Genomic DNA, 26,518 nt, shown 5'->3' with positions numbered 1-26,518 from the left:
TGTGCAAGTTTAGAGAATTTGCCCCAAGTTTCACATGGATATTTGTGCCCAACTTGTAATAAAGCATTCCAAGCTTGTATTGGTCTGATCAACCACAGTCAGACACACTTTAACTGTTCTCTTACATAGTGATGTCATTTTAGTCTTCAATAATGAAGGACAAGAACCAACTAACCAACTATATGCTTATACATACATAGATCTCTATAAGCATAAACACATATATACATATGCTCCAATATACATATATGTAAGACCATACTATGTTTATTTCCAGTCACCTGTTTCTCTGAAGGTGGAATCTTCCTTTATAATAAAGTCCAAGTCTTCTCTGTTTATCTAAATTAAGCATCTCATCATTTCCTATTCCATAGCAATGCAACATTCTAACTCAATCACATTCTGAGAGATTGTCTATGAAAGTTTCCCCAATTTTCTGTATTCCTTCTATTCTTGCTTTATTTTTTACAAGAAATTTTTATTTAAAATAATCAGAATTATCACTTTATACTTCAACAGTGCTCTTACCATATAATATAATATAATATAATATAATATAATATAATATAATAGTATTCAATCTGCTTCTTTTACATTTTCCCCCAGGTTTCTTTGAAATTCCTGACCTTTTCCGCTTCCAAATGAAGTTTGTTATTATTTTTACCTAAGATAATTTTTAGTGACTGAATTGGGATAGCATTCCTAAAATACAAATTCATTAGGTAAAAACACCACTTTAATTATAATGGATTTACATACCTAGAAAAAGAAATATGAATTCAATTATTTGAATAAAATTTTATTTGCATAAAATATATACTTTTTAATATATTCATTTAATTCCTGTGCCTGTTTTGGCAGGTAAATTGCCAGTTATTTTATGCTTTCTAGTTATTTTAAATCATCTAAAATAATACTAAACTGTTGACACAGAATAGTTTCTCTATTTTCCTCTTTTGACTATTTTAGTTCTAACTTTAAGATCATGAATATTTCCCCTATCTTTTTACATAATAAATTCTATTCCTGACCTTTATTTTCTTTGTGTATATTTATCATTTTATAGTATTTCCTGAAAGCATCATATTGTTAAATTTAAATTTTTAATTTTCCATCAATTTCAATTTTATTTCATTCACATTTCATTCCATTCACATCCTATGTTACAATTATTTGTATATTTTTCTCCTTCCTATATTCCCAATTGTCCTCAATCTATTCCTATCCCCCTTCACTGCTTCCTTTACTTCTAATCATTACCTTGCTCTCCTATTCCTTAAACTACCCAATCCTCCAAAAATCCCTCCCTTATCTTCCCTCCTCACATTGTATCCCTTGCCCTATTGTTTCCTGTTAAATTTAGAAGATTTTTATACATTGGATATCCATTATTCCCTCATTAACTCAGTAGCTTTGAGAGTTAGATTCCATTACCTGTTCTCCCCCTATTAGTTTCTTCTGTATCAATTTTTCCTTTTTTAAAGCTGATTTATATGAGATATATGAGATAATTGCTTCTTTTTCTCTCCCTACATAGTTTTATTTTTTTAAAATCATCCCATCATACTCATCTCAGACCATCTTTCTTTCAAAATACCGCCCAAAATTAAAATCATAAAGAAATGATATTATTTCTGTATATAAGAATTAAATGATTGGACCTTAGTAAATCCTTTATTAATATTTACTTTATATTTCTTCTGGATGTTATATGTCAAATTTACCTTAACTTTTGCTATTTCTGCCACAAATACCTGAAAGCCTTTCAGCTCATTAAATGTCTATTTTTTTCCGTTCAGGATAACATTTAACTTTGATGGATAGGTTATCCTTAGTCAGAACATCAGCTCTTTTTTGCTCTATGAACTGCTAGGTCTTGTACAATCCATATTGTAGGTTCATAATATTTAAATTGTTTTTTTCTTGTTACTTCCATTTTTTTTTTCCTAATCTCGGAGTTTTACTTGGCTAACCTATTCCTGTAATTTTCCTCCTGGATCTCTCTCAGGGTGATTGGTGGATTTTATTTTACTTCCACTTTGCCTTCTTGTTCTTAAACTTCAGGGCAACTTCCTCAGTAATTGCTTGTAATATCCTATCAAGATTTTGTTTAATCATAATTTTCCAGTAGTCTGACTATTCTTATATTATTTCTCCTTGATCTGTTCTCCAGGTCAATTGTTTTTCTGATGAAATGTTTCACATTATCTTCTATTTTTTCAATCTTTTGATTTTTTTTGTTATTTTTTGTCTTAGAATGTCATTAGCTACAATTTTCCCAATTCTAGTTTTCAAGGAATTATTTTCTTCTTCTTTGTTTTTTATGTTTTGGCAAGGCAAATGGGGTTAAGTGGCTTGCCCAAGGCTACACAGCTAGGTAATTATTAAGTGTCTGAGACCGGATTTGAACCCAGGTACTCCTGACTCCAAGGCCAGTGCTTTATCCACTAAGCCACCTAGACACCCGAGGGAAGTATTTTCTTCATTGAATTTTTTGATTATCTGTTTCAGGTTGATTGACTGTCATTTTATAATTTATTTTTTTTTGGATTGTTCTTTTTTTTTCTAATTTTTCTAGAATCTTTCTTGACTTTTAAAATTCTTTTAAAGGATTTTATCTTTTTGTTCTTGGGACCATGTGATATTTCTCATTGAAAAAGGCATAGACCTTTTTTAACTCCTATTTTCCTTTGATTGTGAACCCCAATCTTCTTTATTCCCATAGTATGTCTATGGTTGAATTCTTTCTCCTTTTCTCCTTTAATTGCTCAATTTTTATTTATTTTTTTGTTTTATTTTGTTTTTAGCAGCTATTAGTGTAATCAAGTCCTAGTCTTGAGGAAATAATGTCCCAAGTCTCAGGTCCTTTTTACTATTATTTTCTGAGATCTGTCTTGTGACTCAACCTTGGAGTCTCATCTCCACTCTTAAGCCATGGTTAGATCCCTCTGGTTGCTGTCCCCAAAATGAAGTCCCTCTGTTGGCTGCAAACTACAGCTGTTCTTTCTTCCCTGGAACAGGGACTCTGCTCTCCTGCAGGTACCCACAGACAGCAAAGTCACTGCCTCTGCTCCTCCACTCATAAGATGTATGTTATACTACCTAAGACATATCTGGTCATCGCAGTTGTCCATGACATCAAACATCCCTTATTATTATTATTCTCCTATACAGACTTCAAATCTGAACACTGTCCAGGACATGAAAGTTTCTAAGATTGAGGCTGCCTTTCCAACCCCAGCAGGCCCCAGGGCTTGATGCTTATTGATTCTAAAGAGTTGACCAGGAAGTACTTTACTAAAGCCAAAACTTGCCCCTGACTTCCAGGATCTTCTTTAGGTTGTCTTAAAACAACTGCTTTACCCTGAGTATTGTTTATTTTATTATTCTGCATTCCCTCTGAGGCAATGTTCTGTCTTTTACTATGGAGGAAATTTATAGAGCAGAAAGTTTTCTGATCTCCAGTATCTTCCCAGAATCATCTCCAATTTCTACATTTAAATGAAAAAGTATTAACCTCCAATACCCAGGATAAGAGAGACCTAGCTTTATAGTAGCTCATATTAAAAAAAAAAGGCTTTTTAGTTAGCTGAATATTCAATATGAGTTATCAGTGCTGCTAAAAAAAAAGTTAATTCAAGATTCATTAATAGACCTTGGGCAAGCCACTTAACCCCATTTGCCTTGCAAAAAGCTAAAAAAAAAAATTAAAAAAAGATTCATTAATAGAAAAACAGTGTTTAAGACAATGGAGATGACAGTCTCATATTAGCCTAATCATAGATCATGTCATGTTTGGTTTTCTCCCCATTCAGTCATAGCCTAATCAATGCAAGATGATCATGCTATTCATATATGCTATATTATATTTGACTTGACTTGGTTTACATGGTGCAATGTGAATACAAAAACAAAAATGCTCCAAATTATTCCTGCCTTCATGATCTTATAAATCAATGGAATGCATCAAATTTCTTTCTTCATGATCACCAAACTTAATCTTGTTTCTCAATGTATTTACTTCTCCAAGGGCTTTCTCTTTTTTTTTCCCAGTTATCTAAATGCAAATCCACAGAGTCATCTTTGATTTTCTTTTTCCTTATCTTTCACACTAATATAGTTGTTAATCTCAGCCAACAACTCCACAAGACTTCTCGCTTTTGTTTCTTCATCTCCATTCTTATACTACCATCACCCTAATACAGTGTTTCATCACTAGTTATATGATTAATTGTAATAACTTCTGCCTTCAATATTTCTCCAACACTGGTCTTTTATTTATATAATGAGAAATATAATCTTCCTACCACACAGGTGTGACCATATTACTTCCTACTCAAAAACACTTTGATTCCTAAATAAAAAATAACTTTGTTAGCTGACAATTAAAACTTTTTATTCTATGTTCTTCAACTCATTCTGCAATTGCCCATTTCCATGCATTTGCAAAGATCATGAATTATTCCTATAGTATCTTCCCTCCTGAACTGTACTTAAAGAAATTCTCTTCCTTCAAGATCCACCTCAGCATACCTCTTCTATAAAGTCCTCTGTGATCTCCTCAGCATTTTGTCTGGACCTATTTTATCCTTATGAAATTCTATTTTGTGTGTCATACTTACTTTAGGATACCTCATATATATATATATATATATATATATATATATATATATATATGTTGCATTAGATTAAAAACTCCTTAAGGGAACAAATTCTATAATTTTTTTATGAGACAGCATAGTGTCTGGCATGTATCTTTTTAATTTGCTAAATTATTGAATGTCTAAATGAATAATGTATTTCACACTAGAGTATAACTCAATTCAACTAAATGTTTACTAAGCACCTACTCTGGACAAAGCAATGGAAGAGATACAAGGTACACATAAATAAAATCTGTGCTGTCATGAAACTTATAGTCTAGCAGGGAATATCATAGATAATTAGATAATTGATAACCATACTGTACAATAATACATGATAAGTATATAAACCCAACAGGATGATCTAAAATATATAAAATCAGGACCAGATCTCAGCTAGCTATAAAGAATCTGAAAAATACTAAAACTTAGTCTAGAAATAAGTTGAAAACCAGAGGAAGAGAAGGGCCCAGAAGATCAGGACATTATCACAGTCAGGTAAACAGAGGTCAAGTTCATGGCAGGTCAACTAAGCATGAAGTGAATTCCAGGAGAATTGACTAATGCAGTAAATAACATAGGGGAAAGAAGGAAAAGAATAAGCTTTTATTAAGTACCTATCTGATGGGCATTGTGCTAAATGCTTTACAACATCATTTTAATTACTTTTAACTAGGTTCAACTAAGCAAGGTAAAGCCTACAAGATCATAGTAGACAAAACAAGCAGCATCTATAAGTACATGATACTAAAAAGAGACCCTGATACCAAAGTAGAAGCTGTTTTCTTTCTCAGTATCTTGTCTTATTATACCTGCTTGGTATAGTAAGTCCAAGGTCTATAGCCAGTACTGATCAAAGTCACAAAACTACAGATGAAACCTCCTGATTCAAAGGGAGAGGGGGTAGGACCATAGAAAAGTTTTCAAATTATTTCAATTATCTGCTAAAGAAAACAAACCATAATACTCTATATCCACTTGAATAAAAGGTATATCTGATGGCATTTGAGTTCTTTAATATGCAATAAATGTTACATTGATGCAATATGAATTTTTCATAAAGAGGAAATTTATAATAAAGTAAATAATCATCCATCAACCTGAAATGAACTAAGATTTTCCTGTTCCTAAGAAATAATTTGATGATCAACCACCTAACCTTAGAAAATTCAATACTTCCAAAAACAGTCAAGTTCTCTATCAAAACATTATTTATTCGAAAAATGCCTGAGATTTCCTATCCTCCCCAAAAAAGTAGTTGAGATCTTCTGAAATTCAAAAGTCAAGCTCTAAATCAGTTGCAGTAAGTGAAAACCAAAAAGAACAAGAAAAGAAAAAGAACAGTAGTTACTTAATTTTAAAATGGTAGTTTTATTATTTCCTTTCTGATCTCAGAATATGACTTGAGTCCACAAGGAAGATATTTCCACAATGTAAATTGGCAAACAATAACATTTGTCTCCACTGCTGTCATTTAGTAACTCAGATTTATATATATATATATGGAGAAAGGAAATTTCAGAAAGAATTTTAAACACTTAGTTAATATATTATCTAATAGACAATATACATATATATATACTATACATTATTAATTTTAGTATAATTAAAAGCCTTGAATACTGCTTTAAATTAGGTGGTAGAATTTTCTGTATTCATAGATACATTTAAACAGTATTTCTTTAAATAACATTGAAACAAATAAGAGAAGACTTTCATTTCAAAGGAAAAAATGTTCTAAAATATTCTAAAATGAATATAAAGAACATTAGTATATTTCTAAATGTAGCTCAATTTCAAATATTAAAGTGCTGCAGTTAAAGGAATAAGACTTAATTAGCCTTAAGTTGACTCAAATCCTGGCCTAAATACAAATAGTGTGTATATATAAACACACATACACACAAACAATCCTGTGAAAAGATTTTTTTTTAATTTGATTCTTTACCTATCATCTATTAAGTTAGGGAAACATGTCCAACCAATTTTACCATTTTGCTATCTAAACTAACCTGAAAGAAGTGTTTAAAGGGGAAAAACAAAAGCTTTAAGTTTAATTTTATTTATAGTTAAATTCAGTAGAGGGAAAGAACACATTAAAATAGTATTGACTTAACTCATTTATTTTTTAATTGTGATAATCATTTGATTCAATCATAACTGTACAGATGTATTGCAATTAAGGTATTTTGAGAACTTATTAAAAACTTAAAATTCCATTTCTTACTTAATTGCATTTATTACACAGATTCAACATTATTTTTATTTAAATAAGATTTATATCCTCCCTAATTCCAAAAGGAGAAGGTGTTTATAACTCACAATGCAAAGAAACATAAGACAGGGAATTAAAAAAAAAGTTTCCATCTATAAGAAAACTATTATACATATGAAATAAACCACTTACTGCAATGAAATAATAAATATGACTCTATATACATGGTTATATTGCTATATTTAACTCTTCTTAATCTCACATAAAATTATTTTATGGTTATATCACTGTAAGCTTCACTTTTCAGTAACTCAAAAGAGAGGACTGATAGGGTCTAATTGGTCAAATGAGTATTTATGGACCTATCAGTCAGTTCAAGCATTACATGATTGAAACAATTCCATTTATTAAAAAGAATGTTATTTTAAAAATATTATCAATTAAAATTAAAAATGACAATGCAATTATTTGCTCAACCTGACTCCACACTTAACATGCCAAATTAACAAATAATTGATTTTAATTCTTAAGAAAATGTGATATAGAGGCACAGCCTTCATTTTCGAAACACTTAGACTCTTCCCTAAATTACTTTTATAAGCACAAGTACCCTCTTGTTTTTGAAATGTATCTTAGGGGAAAGAAATGGCAAGTACCTATCTTTAGAGAGAGGGTAGAGGCTTATTGTAATATCTTTATTCAAAAAAGGAAAAGAAAGAAATGTTTCTTAGAGGATAAATTACAATATTAGCATTTCTTTCTATAATCTAGCATGGAAGGTTCTATTGTGCGCCTGCCTGAGATCATTGCCTTGAAGAAGAAGTACAAAGCTTACCTCTACTTGGATGAAGCTCATAGCATTGGATGTGTAGGCTCAAGAGGCCGAGGGGTCGTGGATTACTTTGGAATGGATCCTTTTGATGTTGATGTGCTCATGGGAACATTCACCAAAAGTTTTGCAGCTGCTGGAGGATACATAGCTGGAAGAAAGGTAAAACAAAAAACTTTGTACATCTTGAAAATAATCTCTTGCATTAAGCCTAATTCTGTCAGGGTAAATTTAAGAGGGCAAGATTTCCTAGGCATAAGACATAATATAAATCAACCTGCCACATATACTATGGAGCATCCTACCGCTTAGATTCATATTCAAATATGTTGTTGTTGTTGTTGTTGTTCAGACTTTTAGTGATACCCAACTCTTTTTGACTCCATGGACTATATAGCACACCAGACCCTTTTATCCTCCACTACTTCCTAAAGTATGCCAAGGTCATCTTCATCGCTTCCATGACATTATCTATTCATCTTATCCTCAGTCATCCTCACCTCGTTTTGCCTTCAATTTTTCCCAATATCAGGGAAATTCTCTAATTTTCTAAATATCACTGACAGTGACTCAGAAATCACATCCACTAGTTCCTTGAGGACTCAAGTATATAATTAATCTATCCTAGTCCTAAATTCTTCGAGGGATAGATATTCTTTTATTATCTATTAACTTATCTTGGGTTCTGTCTCCTTTTGGACAATTTTTCTGTCATTTCCATCATAAAGGTCATTCTCCTTGACAGAGAAAACAAAAGTCAAAAAAAAGTGAAGAGCTGTTTGTCTTAAAGAAGAAATCAGACCTTTTCCATCTTCAGTCCTCATAGTTTCCTTAATATTCACTTATACTACATTAAATTCGATCCATTCAAGCTTTAGCCTTTCTGATACTATTTTTACAGAACTTTATAATTATCCTGTTACTTGCCCTTACTTCCATCAGCTGTTAAGTGTAATTTTAGTTGGGGGGTTTATTTATTCTATATTATTATAATAATCTTGTGAGAGTAGTCATAACCCCCCCCCAAAAAAGATGAGAAACCTCAAGAGTAGTGAGAGAGAAAAGAAAATGTACTTCAGTCTATGTTCAGATTCCAATAGTTCTGTCTCTGATATGAGTTGCCTTCCTCATCATGAGTCCACCAAAGAAGTTGCTTCAATATTTTTTCCCACAGTTGCTATCACTAGCTGTATTTTCCTCCATTATATACCTTCCCACTCTCATTTATTCTATTCTCTCTTTCTCTGCTTTCACCCTGTCCCTGTTCAAAAGTGTGTTGTATCTGAGTACCCTCTCCCACTATCTTTCCTCTCCTCTATCACCTACTCCCCCCTTCCCTCCCCCCATTCCCCCTTATCCGATCCCTTTCCTCTCATTTTTCTCTAGGGTAAGATATTATGTGTGTATGTTATTTCCTCTCTGAGCCATTTCTGATGAGAATGAAGAAGGCTCACTCATTCCCCCTCACTTTCCCCCCTTCCACCCCATTTCAAAAACTTTTTCATTCTTATGTGAAATATCTTAGTCCCTTCTTCCTCTCCTTTCTCTTCCTCCCAGTACTTTCCTATATCACCCATTGTCCTCATCTTTTTGCTGTATTATACCATTATATTCAGCTCCTTCCTGTGCCTTGTCTATATATGCTCCTTCTAACTGCTCTTATAAAGGAGAAAATTCATATGAGTTATCAGTTTCTTCCCATGTAGGAATACAAATAGTTCAACATCATTAAGTTCATCATAATTAGTTCTTCTCATCCGCCCTTTCTATGGTTCATCTGAGTCCTTTACTTGAGATCAAACTTTCTGTTAAGCTCTGGTTGTTTCAATAGGAAAGTTTGAAAGTCCCAGGTTTCATTGAAAGTCTATTTGTTCCCCTGAAAGAGTATATTCAGTTTTACTGGTTAGTTGATTCTCAGTTGTAAACCAAGATCTTTTCCCTTCCAGAATATCATATTCCAAGTTTTACAATCCCTTAATTAGATGCTGCCAGATTCTGTGTAATCCTGACTATAAAGCCATGGTAGTTGAACTGTTTGTTTCTGGCAGTTTTTAGTATTTTCTCTTTGACTTGGGAGTTTTGGAATTTGACTATAATATTCCTGGAAGTTTTTCTTTCAGGAGGTGACCAGTGAATTCCCTCAATTTCTATTTTACTCTCTGCTTTTAGGATCTCAGGGCAATCTTGTATTAAATGAAGTCTAGGCTCTTTTCCTTTTCATGACTTTCAGGTAGCCCATTAATTTTTAAATTATCCCCTCTGGATCTATTTTTGAGGTTGGTTGTTTTTCCAATGAGATACTTCACATTTTCTTCTAATTTGGGGGTTTTTTGGAAAGTTTTATTTCTTCCTGATTTCTCACAAATTCATCAGCTTCCTTTAGTTCCATTCTGTATTTGAAGGAGTTGTTTTATTCAGAGAGCTTTTATATCTCCTTTTCCAGCTGGGCAATTATTCTTTTTAAGATATACTCTTCATTTGCCTTTTGTATTGCTTTTTCCATTTGGTATAAACTGGTTTTTTAACATATTATTTTCTTCAGTATTTTTTGCATTTCTTTCACCAAGCTGCTGATTTGGTTTTCATGATTTATCTGCATTGCTCTCATTTCTCCTCCCAATTTTTTTCTCTACCTCCCTTAATTGCTTTTCAAAGTCTCTTTTGAACTCATCCATAGCCTGAGGCTATTTTCTATTTCTCTTGGAGGTTTTGGATACAAAAGCTTTGATTTTGTCATCTTATGAATCTTCCATGGGATCAAAGTAATTTTCTATTGTCAGATTCTTCTTTTTTGTTTGTTTGCTCTTTTCCTCAGGTTATGACTGATTTACTGCACTTCCAAGGCCTTGGGGGGTTTGGGGGACACCCCACTGGGACCTTAATTCCTCCAAGGTCTTATGAGAGACTTTAGCTGCTCTTTTGCCTGTGCTCTGGGATGTAGATGACTACAGAGCCTCCCCTCTGCCCTGAAGCTATGAGGAGAGTCCCTGCTTGGCTATGGTGGTATGGGAGCCCATTCTGCAACTGGATCTGAATGTGGGCAAACAGCTGACTCCTGCCTCATGGAGAGCAGAGAGAGCTCTACAGTCTCCCCTAACTCCCTTACCATCTGTGGGCTGCAATCTGGAGGTGCAGGCTGCCTTCCCCAATTCTTACTGCAAGGCTACTCTGAGGCCAGTGATCACTACACAAGTGGCAAAGTTCTCTCACCACCCCTTCAAGCTGCTCCTGGTGCTCCCTGAGCCAGGAGGTCTGGAAATCACCCCCTCTGCCAGGGACCCAGGTGCCACCAGGGATCTAGGCACCAGGACTGGCTGTGCTATGCTGTGGCTGCATTCGCAGCAGCTTTTTCCAACCCCCAGTCTCAGTGAAACATACCTTTTCTGTGGAACCTCTAAGTTGTCTTGGACTGGGAAATTGTATCATTCATCTTTCTGTGGGTTCTGCCCCCGCTAAATTTTGGCTAGAATCATAATTTGATGGCTTTTGGAGTTTGGGGGGGAACAGGTTTCCAGGAATTCCTGCCTTCACGCTGCCATCTTGACTCCACCAAGTGCAATTTTAAATCTAAGTTTGTTCTCAACACTGTGCAACCTGGAACTGGCATCATTTTCAGCTCACTAGAGCCACTGTCCCAGAAACCCTTTCAATTTGTTTGGATCATTTTTTTTTCTGGGTAAGGAAAGGATGGGCTCCACAGTTGTGGAAGAAGGTGGCAGCCTTGCTACCAAAGAAGAGCCACTTCCAGGAGCTCTAGAAGAGAGAGTCACTGGTAACAACCTCTTTACCAGCTGAATGTTCTGTTGTAATAGGAATCCAGATGTCAGCTAAAGGTCAGTCTGTAGCTTGAGAATAAATGAAACTGCCTGTAATAATGGCCTTTGGATGATTGTGAGACTCAGGGACTTTGAAGTAAAAGACTTTCTTAGCCTAATACAGTTCTTTGGTTTTGACACAGAAAATTTTCTCTAGCTGTGAACTGACTGGACATATTTCCATTCAAAATGAAGGTACAGCTCAAACATCTTATATGTTTGGAATTAAGCTGTTTCTAACTGGCTATGAAATCAACAGAAGAGAGAAATGTCCCATTTGGCACTGATATACGAATAAGCCAATACAATTTCACAACTTCTGACCTGATAAGCATGGAAAAGACAGTATTAGGAAAAGTCAAAACTTCTACTGCCTTTCAGTTTCTACAGTTCTATTATTCATTCATTCATGAAAACTTATCATTTTACAGGAGAAAGAACCTGAGTTTTGAAAGACTGGAAGATCAGGTTAAGGAATGCCACTGTAGGATTATGTTTTCTAGAAGAAAGACTACTGTATTGGCAATCTCTATAACTGCACTGAATATTCAAGCACAGAAATTTATAGAACTGACAAAAGGAGTAGAATGTCTTCAGAAACATTCCAAAATAAATTGCAGAGATCTGACCTTCTGGCAGGAACTTGTAGTAAAGTGCCTAACTGAATATTCATCAAACAAATGTTCTAAGCCAACTGTTCAGAAGTTGAAGTGGATTGTGTCTGAGTGTACTGCACGTCAGTTAAGGCAGAGTTATTACAAAAACACTCATCCTCCAACAATCCCTGAAACTGGGTCTTAATAGGATTTTTTATAGTGAATAATTCAACTATTTTGAAGGTTCCTTTTCACATTAAAACTGTGGGTTCTAATATTAGAATGTATTTAAAGTATGAAATCTGAAATATAGCTATCAGGTTAGTATTGATGCTTTCAAATTTGAGAGGAAAGAGGAAAATGATTATGTGTGCTTTATTTGGAAGTATGTTCAAGACTAATTATGATCCTCTTTGAAGTATATCTGCAAAAACTCAAACTCAAATGTGAAACCCTATTGTAGAATAAGAATGGAGACTATTCAAGGAATTGATATTAATATTGATCCAGTCTAGTATCATTTGGATGTGTATAATGATTATAGGTAGTATTGATTGCAAGGGGTAGTTAACTAATTGATGTTACTTCATTATGATGAAAGTGTACATCAAAATATATCAACTTTAAAAATGTCATAATATACTTTAACTAGGGTTACTAGTCTTTGAGGCAGTATAAACAATCTTGTTGAAACCTTATACAACTAGATAATTCAATAATTCTAAACATTTATTTTTGTTTAGCTTGTGTTTCATTTAAATTTGATTATAATATCCTATTAAAGTTATTAATGTTAAATTTAAGTCATCTTCAACATTATCTTAAGGAACAAGTGATACAGTATACAAAACTTTATACAAAGTGATTTTTTTTATCTTGATATCTAACCCCTTGGGGGAAAAAATCATAGAACAACTCACATAATCTGTCAATCTGTATTATATGTTAATGCTAACTCTCTAGAGCTTTTAAATAAGGATTACTATTGGTATGAAGTTAATCCATTAGTATATCATTTAAAAAACAATTTTACTTAAAGAGACTAAAGTGAATTTTCTATCCAGATTCAAGTAAACAGCAATTTAATTGATGAATTATTCAGTAGAGTACTTAAGGGTAGTTTCCCTTTGGCATCATGTTGTGGTGGGGGGAACTTCCTTTTAAAGTTAAATCAAAGAACCACTCTATGTCTCATATTCTTATAATCCACTTTGTAAGGCATTTTACAGATGATCTTTTTAATTACTCCTAAACATCTGATTTATTGAAGAAATTCCTTTCTAATTCGTCAATGAAAAGTTAAGTTACTTGAAGTAACCTAACAAAAATACCATTATGTACTGCTACTAAGAAAGTTACCTTTCAACAAAACTACTGAATTTTTTTAAAAAAATTTCAATTTGGGGACAGCTTGGCACAGTGGATAGAGCACCAGCCCTGGAATCAGGAGGACCCGAATTCAAATCCTGCCTCAGACACTTAATAACTACCTAGCTGTGTGACCTTGGGCAAGTCACTTGACCCCATTGCCTTGCAAAGGCAAAAAAAAACAACAACAAAATTCAGTTTGTTGGGGAATTCTCTGTGCAACGTGTTGGCTCTTAAAACAATTTTCATGTTTTTCTCCTCATCAGAAGTGTCTCCCTTTCTGGATTTAGATTTCATTCTTGAGGGTTTCCAAACCCTCCTATTACAATTTCCCTTGTAGAATTTCAGTCCATGGCATCTCTCCTGTAATGTCTTTGAACCCATGGAAATCAGTTTTTTCCCAATCAAGGGTACAATTTGACCATAACTGTTTTTTCTCTTCTCTATCATAAACTCTAAGGAAGGTGCAACCCTCAATATTACTACAGCCCAATCACCAAATGCCTCACTGTAAATCAGATTAAGGTTCCTCTACCTTTTGAAAGCTAAAATTATCATTAAGATAAGTCAACAAGTTATTAGCTGCTCTATTTTTGACAGAGACCACTCTAAGCATGTGTAGATAGCTAAAATTACCCATCATGCTAAGAATATGTTTGCAGAACCTCCGATCTGTTTCCTCTTTCTAGTCAAGTATGATCTGATATACTCTTATCGCAAAACTGATTCTGTTTCCAATCATAGAAAAAATGAGCACAATATAAGCTTCCCAAGGTCAAGAATTTTTTTTGTCTTCGTAGCCCCAGTGCTTGATATTCAATAGATGCCCTATTATTTTTTAGATTAATTGAATACCACAAATTAATATTACCATATAAATATACCTTTTATTTCATGAATAATAATTTGTGTTTATATGTATTACAATTTACAAAGTATTTATGCATATACTATTGCCTTTGATAAGTACATATATTATGTATAAGCTATAACAAATTATTTTCCCCTTTTTAATGCAGAGAATCCAATAACACTGCTCTTTATCTCATCAATTCTAATAACATTGTACTGTACATTGTATTGTAGTACAATGAAGTTTACTATAATAGTCAACTTTTAGAAAAAACAAGATACCTATAGTGATATTCATATTTTTTCTATAACTGTGATTTCTGTATTGGGCCTCAGTTTTCTGTATGTACCAAGAGAGGGCAGACCTAGATTGCATCAAAGATCCCTTCCAGTTCTAAATCAAGAATTTATACTGCTGTTGCTCCTCCTCTTATATGTCTCACTGTAGTTTTTTTATTCCACCACTAGATGGTAGAAAGAAATAGAAAATGAAATAAAAGCCACCAAAGCGGTTATAAGAATTTCTGAGGGAAAACAGACCTCAAAAAATCATCTGGTATAGTTAAAAAAAATGCCTTGTAGCTCTAGGAAGCAAAATTCAAAAAACAAGAGTTTTTAATAGGGAGTAATAGGTACACAGCTTGGTATTGTACTGGACTTTGAATCAGAAAAAACCTGGGGCTAATCCCCTTGTCAGACACTAATTATGTGACCATAGGCAAGTTACATGTAATAGCTACTTCAATAGTTATTATGAACATCAAATAAGATAATATAGACAAATAAATTTATAAGCCTTAAAGCATTAAAAATACTATTTCAGTTATTATTCCAGGATTTGACTATATAACCAGTCTACCCATTCTAATTAGGTTGGTCCCTATAAGGACGTAAAGCACATTTAAAAGTTCATGTGTTACTCGATATCCTGTTTGTTCTTCATGGTCTACAGCCTCAGTTTCTAATGTCTTTAAATGAAAATGAACCAATGTATATTTCCAATTAAGAAAGTTATATTTTGAAATTTTAAGAAGCATTAAAGCTTCATTTTATTTTCTTCAGGTTTCCACTGCATATTTTCCTCTGAATGTGTTTGCATAGAGTTTCTCTTTTGAGTTTAATTCTCTTGATTTTACTAAAAAAATACATTGTATAATCAAAAGAATTCTTGATTTGAAATAATTTCTTACCTTTCTACTCTATACTCCTCAAAAAACAGAATATTTTGTATTTTTCAGAGGTTAAAAGTATAACAAAAGGAAATTCTCTAAAATTACTGGGGGAACTTCTCACCCCCCCCCAATCAAAATTGGTACTAATGGAATTTTTAAAATTATTTTTAATGTAGCAATTCAAAAGATTTAATTTTTTAAGTCTAAGAAAATTCAAATGAATGTTCATTTAACCTCAGAATTTTTACCTATCAATCAGGTTCAAATTTGACAAATCAAAACCTCATGTCTCTTAACTTTAACTATAAGTGATAGTATTAAAATTAGAATGTATTGTGGGATTGTCATCTTATTATGGAATGAAGTAACTCTGGATTCACAAAGGTTAATGCCAACTTTGGTAGATCCTATCAAGCATGAAAGCCTTCAAGAATATTGTTCCTGAAAGGCCAAACCAATCAAGTTCTGAAAAGCATCCTCATTACAGGAGTGATAAATTTAAGTCACAGCAACTCACAATAATTGCTACTTTAGATAAGAGAGTTATGATCTCTATCAACAAAGAGAGGAACAATAAAATCACAAATCCTTGAAATATTAAATGCAATTATAATATAATCCTGCATAGTAAATTCATCTTGCATTTCTATAGAAAGTTTCTCTATGGATGCCAAAGCTTTATATTAGCAACTAGATAAATCCTTGGGAGGTTAAGCTTCCTGCTATAACATTCTAAGCCAATGTATAGTAAGGAAGATGATTAAATCATCTGAGATGACCAGGAAAATCAAATTACAAATGGTTTAGTGACAAACATTGAGGAAGGGCCAGAAAAATAAACTGACCAAATTATAGTTTACTCTGACTTTTGTACAGTACAAAGTATGGAGCATTTTCAAATGTTTCCCCCTCTCAACAACCCTTCCCCTATGCAAGTGGCCACATAGCATTCTTTATTCTTTGTCTACCAAACACCATAAATAAGATAAGATAGTAATCTCATTCATTAGCAGCCGCCAAAAATATTTTATCTAAAAAACTCTACCTGAAGAAAAAACAAATATTTGGAATCAAAGATATAAAAGAGATGTTTTAAGCATTATGATGTTGCCACAGACACATACTCAAAGCCATTCATTTTTCCCTGACAAAATATAAAATGCTTATTTTCCCTCTCATAGTCTACCATCACATATAGACCAAAAAAATAATAATTGAGTTGTCTTCTCCTCTCCCCACTCCCTACAATCTGCTAAAATTCTTTCTTTCAAGTCAAACTTTGCTTCTTGCCCAATTTGAGATTATATGTGATCATCCTCTATTAAACAGATCCAATTTGCTTTACAGGACTTTTGAAAAACAATTCAGAGAATTCCTTCTCTCTACCTATCATGAATTTTTTTCTTAAAAATGTTTTGCTTAGAGAAAGAGAATAGCTGATGAGAATTGTTTGTTTCTTTCCATTTGTCTAGTCACTGAGGAGATTCTGTAAACTTTGATGAAGTTAGAAGGATCCAGATTTTCTTAGATGCATAAGAAGGTTTTGTTTCATAACATGAGTGTTTTTGTATGCACTGAACAAACTCCTGGTCATTTCAGTCTGTAAATGAAAAACAATAGAGTATAAATTTTCTTTTAATGATGTTAGCCATCATGATTCAAAACTGCAAGGTGGAAAGAGTAGTATGAAACAGGAGAGACTGTCATATACTAAAACAGATCACTTTGCTGAAGGTTCAGTCAAGCAAGTTTGGCTTGGTTCTTTCAGCTTGGTGAAATTTTGCATTCATCCACAGCAAGGCTGGTTAAATCTGACTCCCTTACTCAGCTCAGCTCTGGCCCAAGTTCTTTGATATGGCTGTGTTTAACAACCCTTTGAAGTAAATGGGGGTCATGAAATGAGCACTAAAATGTTTATTCAAACAATCCTCTTGTCTGAATTCCTTTAGTAAGGCTACCCCTGTCCTTGAACTGTGGACCTGAGGGTAGAGAAAATAATCAGAATTTTGAACCTACATTTGTACACTATAACCTCTGCATAACTAGATCTACAGCCTACTCTGAAGCAAGACACAACACAGACCCAAATTGCAAAAGGCAAAGTCAACTATTAATTGATTTTCATAATGCTTGAATGGACAGAAGAAAAGAGAAATCAATAAGCAAGAATTCTATCCATCCTTGATGCTCCCCAGAGCTCAATCCATAGTTCCACTTTCTGACTACCCATCCTAAACAGTGTGAATCCACAAATACAATCTTGGAAAAAAATAAACCAGAACAAAAGAAAAAAAAGGAAAAAAAGACCAATTAACCTTACATTTAAATTATAACTCTTTTTTTTTGAAGTATTCTCACTGCCATCAGAGAAACAATGATTCCATAAAAGATCTAGACATATAAAGAGCTAGGAAATTAATAAGTAAGAAGAAGTTTGGAATAATTTTAAAGAGGGTTTTTCAACCTCTTAAAGACTTTAACTTTTCTTCCTTACTTCCACTCCCATCCCAGAGCTTTCTGTACACATGGTCTAGTAAATTTGGTTTACTTCCCCAGAACAAACAAGGACTCTCTGCCACCCATAGTTAATCAAGCTATCAAAAAACACTGATGCAATACTTACGTGCTCACACTAGATACAAACTATCATACAAACCCAATACATGATCATTCATTCTACCCCTTTCACCATCCCTTCCTCACCCTTCCAGAAATTTCTTCACAAAACAAAATTAGGAAGGGTTCGGAAACTCATGACTCACATGTACAATATGATCCTAAGGAATGGATTATTCAACTAACATGTCTAATACATGGAGTGAGACTGGTAAAACAGAATGACATTTTACCATACTACTCCCTTCAAGTGCATCTGTCCAGGGTTTCTCAGCTATGTGCTTACCTTGTCAAATGCCAAATCACTGATTGTCTCATTTTCCCATATATACAACCCCTAAAAATGATCTCATCATAGATTGACTCTGAAATCATTCAGTCATTTTTTTACACTAAACATTTTCACTGGCTCTTATAAGTTAAATTGACTACTATAGATTTAAGTGCTATAGGAATTCAAAAGAGAAAGAAATCATTGTGGATTAGTAAACAGGGAAAGCATCACAAAAGAGAATGAGATCTGAGATTCAGATTGATCATTTTGCTCTTTAAACAATTTTCTTTCCCGGTTTTCCTTTCTTAATGATACCACTGTTTTTACAATAACTCAGGCTTGAAGTTTGAGTCATTTTTACTCCTTCATCTGTTATCTGGTCTGTTTTTAATTCATTCTTTCCTCCCATTTCCATTGCCTTTATCTTATCAATCCTATCATCCTCTCCAGATCTACTGCAATAGCCTCTTATCAAATGGGTCCCTGGTTTCTAAATATTACCTTCCTCTAAACCTCTCCCTCACTGATAGCTAAAACTGGCAGCTAATCTTTCCCCAAAATTCCAATTTCATCATATCTCTCTCTTGATCACAGATCTCCAATGGTTCTGCACTGCCTACAAAATAAAGTCCAAACTTCTCAGTCAAATATTAAAAACTACACAACCTCAGCCCATATCTCTGTCCAATTTCATCTCTCACTATTCCCCAATTCAAAGGTCTTCCATTGCAAGATGCCTATATATCATATGTATAATGTATGCATATATATATATATATATATATATATAATAATCTCCTAATCTCTATACTATTTCCTGACCCTTTTCTCTTGAAATAACCTCTCTCTTCTCTGCCTTCCCAAATGTTATCTATCCCATATGACTCAATTCAAGTATTGGAACCTTCATAAAGTTTTCCCTGATCCCCATTCTTTGCACAACTATTCCATTTATAATCTGGTTCTTAACTGCATTCTACTTTGTATTTTTTTAATATGGTATAAATATAATGTATCTGTATCATAATGTTCATTAGTATATATCTTTTCTTCTCAATTAAATTGTAAAATTCTAGAAAGTAGGATGTGTATCATATACTTCTTATATATTCTTTGGAAGTCAGTCCACACCCATGGATGTATCAATAAACTTTAAATGAATTAATTACTATGTAAAAGAAAAAATTGAAAGCATAATCAATCAACAAATATTTTTCAAGAACTTACTTTATCACTGATACTGAGCTGGCAAGTTACTATAGTTAGCAGGAAAAAAAGAAGCAGCAGAAACAGAGGTGAAAATGCCAAAATAACTTTGATAGAAAAAAAAGTGGATCTGACATGAAAAGTGGATTCCAACTAAAGAATAAAAAATAATATTTCTCAATCCGCCCTGAGCTTTTGACTCCCCATTCTTGTCCTGGTGCCATCACTGGTCTCCTGTCTGGCACAGAGTATTATAAATTACCTCTAGGAACCTACATTAGAAAATGATCATCATTGTCCACATATGAAAGAAAACTTCAAAGTGCTCTTTTTAATCTCAAAAATTTACTTATTTGTTTGTTATTGCAGATATTGTTACTTATATAGAAATCTGTCATGAAACCTTTAATCCCTTTTACAAGACATCTCATGCATTGTTAGACTTGCTCCCATTCCAATAAGGCAACAAACCTAATCACATTGGATTGGGGTGATCCTTTATACATATGTGTGTGTGTGTGTGTGTGTGTGTGTGTGTGTGTAATATCATGTCTGTTGCATTTTTATCATCCTAATTTCTAAATTTATGGACTATTTTATTAAGTCATCTAGGGCTTTCTAAAGACACCAACACTTCATTCCTTCAGTAAATATTTCTGACCAACTCTTCTGTGCAAGTCCCAGTGCAAGTTACATTGTTGGGAACACAAAGAAGTATAAGATATGCAAGTGCAGTGAAATTCATATAAATAACTAAATTACAAATATCCCAAGCACATCAAACAGAGCTAGATATAATAAATATCATATGACTGATAAAATGTGCAGTGAGAATCCAGGGAAAGGAGAGTGCTTCCAAAATATCATGGAAGTATCAGGGAGAGATATCAAGTAAGGCTTCACGTAAGAAGTGCCCTTTGAGCTGGGTCTTTATGAATGTTTAAATTTAGATAGATAGATAGATAGATAGACAGATAGATAGATAGATAGATAGATAGATAGATAGATAGATAGATAGATAGATGAAGGGCATGCCAAGAAAAGAGAATAGTTTGAACAAATATTTGGAACAGCAAAGTGTAAGAGGTGTTTGGGGAATATCCTGTTTAATTTGGCTACAGCATTCCAATACAGAGGTAGTGGGAAACAAAACTGGAAAGATGAGTTGGATCAAACTGATCTCAAATGATAGGATAAGGAATTTTTGTTTTTGTTTTGGGTGTGCTATGTATTCCACTGAAACTGGGCTACTGGGGGAAGTTAAATGGCAGAATGGATAGAGCACCAGCCTTGGAGTCAGGGAGAACCTAAGTTCAAATCTAACCTCACACACTTAATAATACTTAGCTGTGTGATATTGGGCAAGTCACTTAACCCCATTGCCTTGCCAAAAAGAAAGAGAGAGAGAGAGAGAGAGAGAGAGAGAGAGAGAGAGAGAGAGAGAGAGAAAGAAACTGGGCTGCTGGGTGTTCTACAAACTCACTCCTTTTCCTACCATCAGGCATATCCTCCCTAGAATGTTCTGTTCTCCATTTTCTCCTCCTAATTTTCCTGGAATATTTCCTCCAGATCTCTACTAATTATATATACATGTATGGAGAGAGAGAGAGAGAGAGAGAGAGAGAGAGAGAGAGAGAGAGAGAGAGTCTTTCTTTTCATTTCCCAATAGAAATAGCTTCCTTGAATATGGGTAATATAATTTTTTTCATCATTGTATTCTACAAGAAGATTCTTGAAAAAAGTACTCAAATGGCACCATCTAGGAATAAATGCAGTTTTTTAAAAGTAAGATTCAGATTAATCTTTATTTAAATTATTAAAAATTCTGAGTGGAGTCATAATTAATTAGTTTTATCCTAACTTCTTATTTTAGAATCAGGAGGAAGAAAAAAGGTAATGATTTTTTCCTACTAATGAAGACCACCATTTTATTATCAATCAGGTCCCTAAAGTAATATTGATTAAGAATTTTCAATATTTCCCACTGCTTCTGTATAAAAATCAAATGCCTAAATCAACCTGGAATTACAACCCTTTTATAATCTAGTCTTTACTTATCTTTCTCACCTTGTCTCCTCTTACTGACTTAGGAGGCAGCTAGATGACTCAATGGATAGAGTCAAGCACTAGGAATAAGGAAGACCTGAGTTCAAGTGTGAGTTAGAAACTTAGTAGATGTGAGATCCTCAATGAGACGTTTAACTTCTGTTTACCTTAATTTACTGGAGAATGAAATAGTAAACCACTCCAATATCTTTGCCAAGAAAATTCCATGGACATCTTGGTCCATAGGGTCATGAAAGTAGGGCACAACTGAATGGCTCAACCAAATAAACATTGGCCTAGACATTGCATTAAATCTATAGTGTCTATTCCATGCTAATTATTTGGGGAAGGGGGGAGATATTACTGGGGATACAATGTCAGTAATGTACTGATAACCAATTATATAATGCTGCCAAGGAAAATAAATGAGCCCTTGACTTCAAGGAGTTTTCAGTTTGATTGAAAAAACAAGAACAATTCATATAGGCAAAACTAACAATATTACCTACTATTTTTCCAGTGTGTTTTACATTACTCCTCCCAGGCAGTCTACATTTCAGTCAAACCAGCATACTCTTCTTTTGGCATTGAACATACCTAAAGTTGTTCTTGGGGAAGATTACTACTTCTGGCAACACACACACACACACACACACACACACACACACACACACAAACACATTTATTTGATTTGTATTTTGTTTTTACTTTGTTTCAGGACCTGGTGGATTATTTAAGAGTTCATTCACAAAGTGCTGTTTATGCTACATCCATGTCTGTACCTATAGCAGAGCAAATAATCAGGTCTATGAAATCTATCATGGGACTTGATGGAACAACAGAAGGTAAAACAACAAATGTACATAAATAATATTTACTCTTCCTCCCAAGGATGTTTCTGACATTTTTGTGCCTAGAAAAAATTCAATCATGCAGAATATATATCTGTTTTTACTTGTATTTTGTTAGGAAATATCTTACATAAAATGAGTTTCTATAAATCGAATTGTTTAAAATGAACTGAATAAATCTAGTGCAAAGAATTACATTTGAATTTGCTATACAAATTCAGGGGTTCAGTGTTTATTTTTATTTTCATACTAGTTTTTATATTTCTTTTGTTAAAGGTATGGTATACTTGTTGGTTACTTTTTATCTCTTAAGATGCAGCTCCATGTTGCCTGTTCTATTAAGCCCTAGGGAAGAAGATAGTAAAAGGAAGATTTACTACTTCCTTTAAAAATAATGATCATTATCACCAGAGAAAAGCACAATGACATATTTACCATGAAGTTTGCAATTTGTTCAATCTATTGCAGCTACTGCTCTACTAAGTCTTTTTTTTCCCCAAAGTAACCAAACATCCATAGTTCTTTATCATGATGACCTCATTTTTCCAAATATCTGTTTTATTTAAATTGAAGTGAGGAATGAGAAAACAGGTTGGGAATCCCTCCATTACTTTCTCTTTTCTGTCTAGAAAGCTAACTTACTAACTACCTTACAGGGTAAAGTTACCCAAACCTAAAAAGTCCACAACTATTGCTCTGCTATTGCTATCTTAGGGGATCTGAGGAGACTAGCATTAAAGCCTTCATCTTTGGCTCACTCTGTTGTACAACTGTAATCGAAGCCTGAAAAGCTTTGTTTCATCCTGAGTTTGGGGAGTGATTTGCCAGATCTGTTTCTTGATGAATGTCTTTACTTTAATCTGCAATGCAAAGCCATCCGCTTCAAAGACAGGCAAGCAACAAGAATAAGGTCAATGTTTCTTTGATGCCATGGTTCAAAGATGAAATAGCAGTGCCACTAAAATGACAGTGTTTATGCAAAAACAGCCACCCTTCACTCCAAAGCTAGACTGCGAGGAGGTTAATGCATAGACTGAGGGACTGCAGACAAACAATGGAGAACATATGCACTGTACTCTCTTTTTCATCTCCTGTGTATAATACTTTACAGAGTTAAATGAACTCAGAGAGAAGACTTGATTTTTCATCCTAACAAATGTTGGGTGGCCTCTAAGAGCATGCAAATAATTCTTTGAGGATAGGACCCTTGTCTCATATCTATTTTGGGTTCTTCTCACTTCCCCATCTCAGGTTAAGCATGTGTTGAGAAGTTAATAAATATATATTCATTACATATAAACAAAAATTATTTTTTTCTCCAATGAAATCTCATAAATTGTAACTTTTCATACCAGCTGGTCTAAATGAATGAAAGATAAATAGAATAAAGATCAAACCTTGTATAGTCACCATGATTCAGTTAGTCAATCCTTCACACTAACTCAAACTGGATTTCCCAGATATATCAAAGTCAAAACATTCAAAATAAAATTAACTATCTCCCAAAATCCAACTTTCTTCCAAACCTCCCTGTTTCTGTCTAAGGTACCACCATTCTTCAAGTCTTTTTTATTCATAAACTCTTCATTCTTCCTCATCCTCCTATTTGGTCAATTAGCAAATCTTGCTATTTCTAATTCATCAGGATCTCTCACATTTGACCTCTCCATATAATTACCACTTTAGACTAGGCCCCGTCATCTCTAGATTATTATTATGGTTTCTTAATTGTTCTCCCTGACTCGAGTATCTCCAAACCCTAGCTTATCCTTCACACAATTCCCAAAAGGATTTTTCTTAAATATAGATCTGTCACTATTACTCCCCTCAACTCTATGTTGTCTCTATGTTATCCTATTGCCTCTAGGAAAATATATAAACTTTTCCTAAAGCAATTCACAACCTGAACTCAACCAGTTTTTGCAGATTCATTGTATGCTATTTTCTAATTCCTAGACTCTCTTATTCAATCAAACTGACCTTTTGCTCACAATTAGTACTAATGTCCATCGCAAATGGTACTTTATTAATGCTTATCTCCCATCTCTGTATCATTTCCCCATCAAAAGGTAAGCTCTTTTTAAAGAGATTATTTCATTCTTTGTATTTTTTTAATTGCCAATGACTAGCATGTAGCAGGCACTTAATAAATATATATTATTTGAACTTCTCATTCTTACTATCAGATAACCTAGTCTCTATCCCCATTCTGTCCCGTTTCTCCTAATTCTACTGTGTTTTCTGAAACATCTCTAGGTCCATGTAATAGATCAGAGTAAATATAGTCCCTCCTTTGTCCTGAAGAACTGAAAAGACTGAACTATTCATATAAGTCCTAAGCAGTCATCAACTACTTCATTTTTCACCAAGGCTGAGGTATGAAGTTAATATTTATTCAAAATGTGACCTACCTCTAAAAGTAGGAAACTGGGGGTGACTAGGTGGCATAGTGGATAGAGCACCAGTCCTAGAGAGTTCAAATGTGACCTCAGACACTTAATAATTACCTAGCCGTGTGGCCTTGGGCAAGCCACTTAACCCCATTGCCCTGAAAATAAATAAATAAATAAGCAAGCAAATAAACAAATGAATAAATAAACTAAAAGTAGGAAGCTGGATATGAAAGCTTTATTTCTCCATCCTTAAAACAACATGAGAATTAAGGCATAGGCAAAAATATATAATTTTGCCTCAATTGTGTACATTCAAGTAAAACTTTAATTGCCCTAGATCTTCCAGTTGACCATCACTCCCATTCTCATCATTGGGTATTCAAAACCTTTTCTTTTCTCTTCAGTCTCTGCAAATTTCCACTACCCACAGTCATCAGATGTCTTCAATTCCTAAATAACTGAGAAAATATACATCCTGTGCCATAACATACCTTTTCTGACCCACTCTACCATTTAAATTTGTCTATACTATCACTTATCCTCTTTGCCTTATTTCTTGTCCCTGCCAAAGTCAAGTTTTATTATCATCTTTCTTTTTAAGAAACCTTTCCTCTAAAGTTATCAATGAACTCTTAACTCCTAAATCTGATGAAATTTGGGGTTGCATCCTCCATTTCCTCCACTGATCTTTCTATACATTTTGGTACTATTGACCACCCATCTTTCCAGATACTCTTTACACACACACACACACACTTTATCTCCTGTCTGCCTACTCTTCAGTTTCCCTTGCTGCCTCTTTATCCACCTCTTAATCCTACAGCAAAGGTGATGCCTAGAGCTCTTTCTTGGACCCTCTCCACTTCACTAAAGTGAATCTAATGATCACTTGTGGTATAATAGATGTATGTATATATATATATATATATATATATATATATATATATATATATATATATATATATGTATATATGTATATATGTATGTATCCAAATATTCAACCCCAATTTCTCTCCTAAGTTGTAATTATAATCATCAATAGCTTGATGAATATCTCCACCAGAATGCAGTATATACATTTCAAACTGAACATGCTCCAAACAACTCAAATCATTTATGAAGCACTTTCTATTGGCCAGCATGGCATTAAGCACTGAAAAGAATTAATATCCTTCCCCCTCACCCTCATTAAAACTGTCAGTTCAAACTCATGTTCCTCTCAATAGCTCATTATCCTATCAGTCAACAGAAGTTTCCATCCACTTCAAAATAAACCGTTAATCTTTCTTCTCCTTCACTTCTCATGTCCGGTCAGTTGCCAAATTTTCTCAATGCTAATTCAAAAGCTTTCACAACTGAATGCTTGTCTTCAAGTAGCCTCTATCCTGAGTTCGTATCCCTTCTTTCTTAAGAAATTATTCTGATATAGCTTCTTAATTGGTCTTCTTGCTTTCTATCTTTCCTTTCCCCAACCATTTTCCATACAACTTCCAAAATAATTCTCTTAAAGCACATCACTTATTACATCACTTTCATGTTCAAAACTATGCAGCAGCTCCCCATTCTCTATACAACAAACTAATTTCTAACTTTTCCATGCTCCTCTCCTATCTTCTTTTCTAGTCTTGTTTTTTCTCTCTCC

At 33.7% G+C, this 26,518-nt stretch overlaps 1 protein-coding gene and 1 pseudogene across 1 annotated transcript in view; both read left to right on the top strand.

Moving 5' to 3' along the window:
* LOC141504439 (serine palmitoyltransferase 3-like) overlaps nt 1-26,518 on the top strand; it is a 218,210-nt gene that overhangs the window by 147,373 nt on the left and 44,319 nt on the right. The window contains exons 8-9 of the mRNA XM_074209437.1: nt 7,630-7,849; nt 22,351-22,477. Of these exons, the coding sequence (XP_074065538.1) occupies nt 7,630-7,849; nt 22,351-22,477 (347 nt within the window). The remainder of the gene's footprint in view (nt 1-7,629; nt 7,850-22,350; nt 22,478-26,518) is intronic.
* LOC141514806 (cyclin-G1 pseudogene) lies at nt 10,251-12,759 on the top strand (annotated as a pseudogene).

This window comes from Macrotis lagotis, chromosome 1, assembly GCF_037893015.1.
Source record: "Macrotis lagotis isolate mMagLag1 chromosome 1, bilby.v1.9.chrom.fasta, whole genome shotgun sequence".
Classification (NCBI taxonomy): domain Eukaryota; kingdom Metazoa; phylum Chordata; class Mammalia; order Peramelemorphia; family Peramelidae; genus Macrotis; species Macrotis lagotis.
This window is presented reverse-complemented; position numbering and strand designations above follow the sequence as displayed.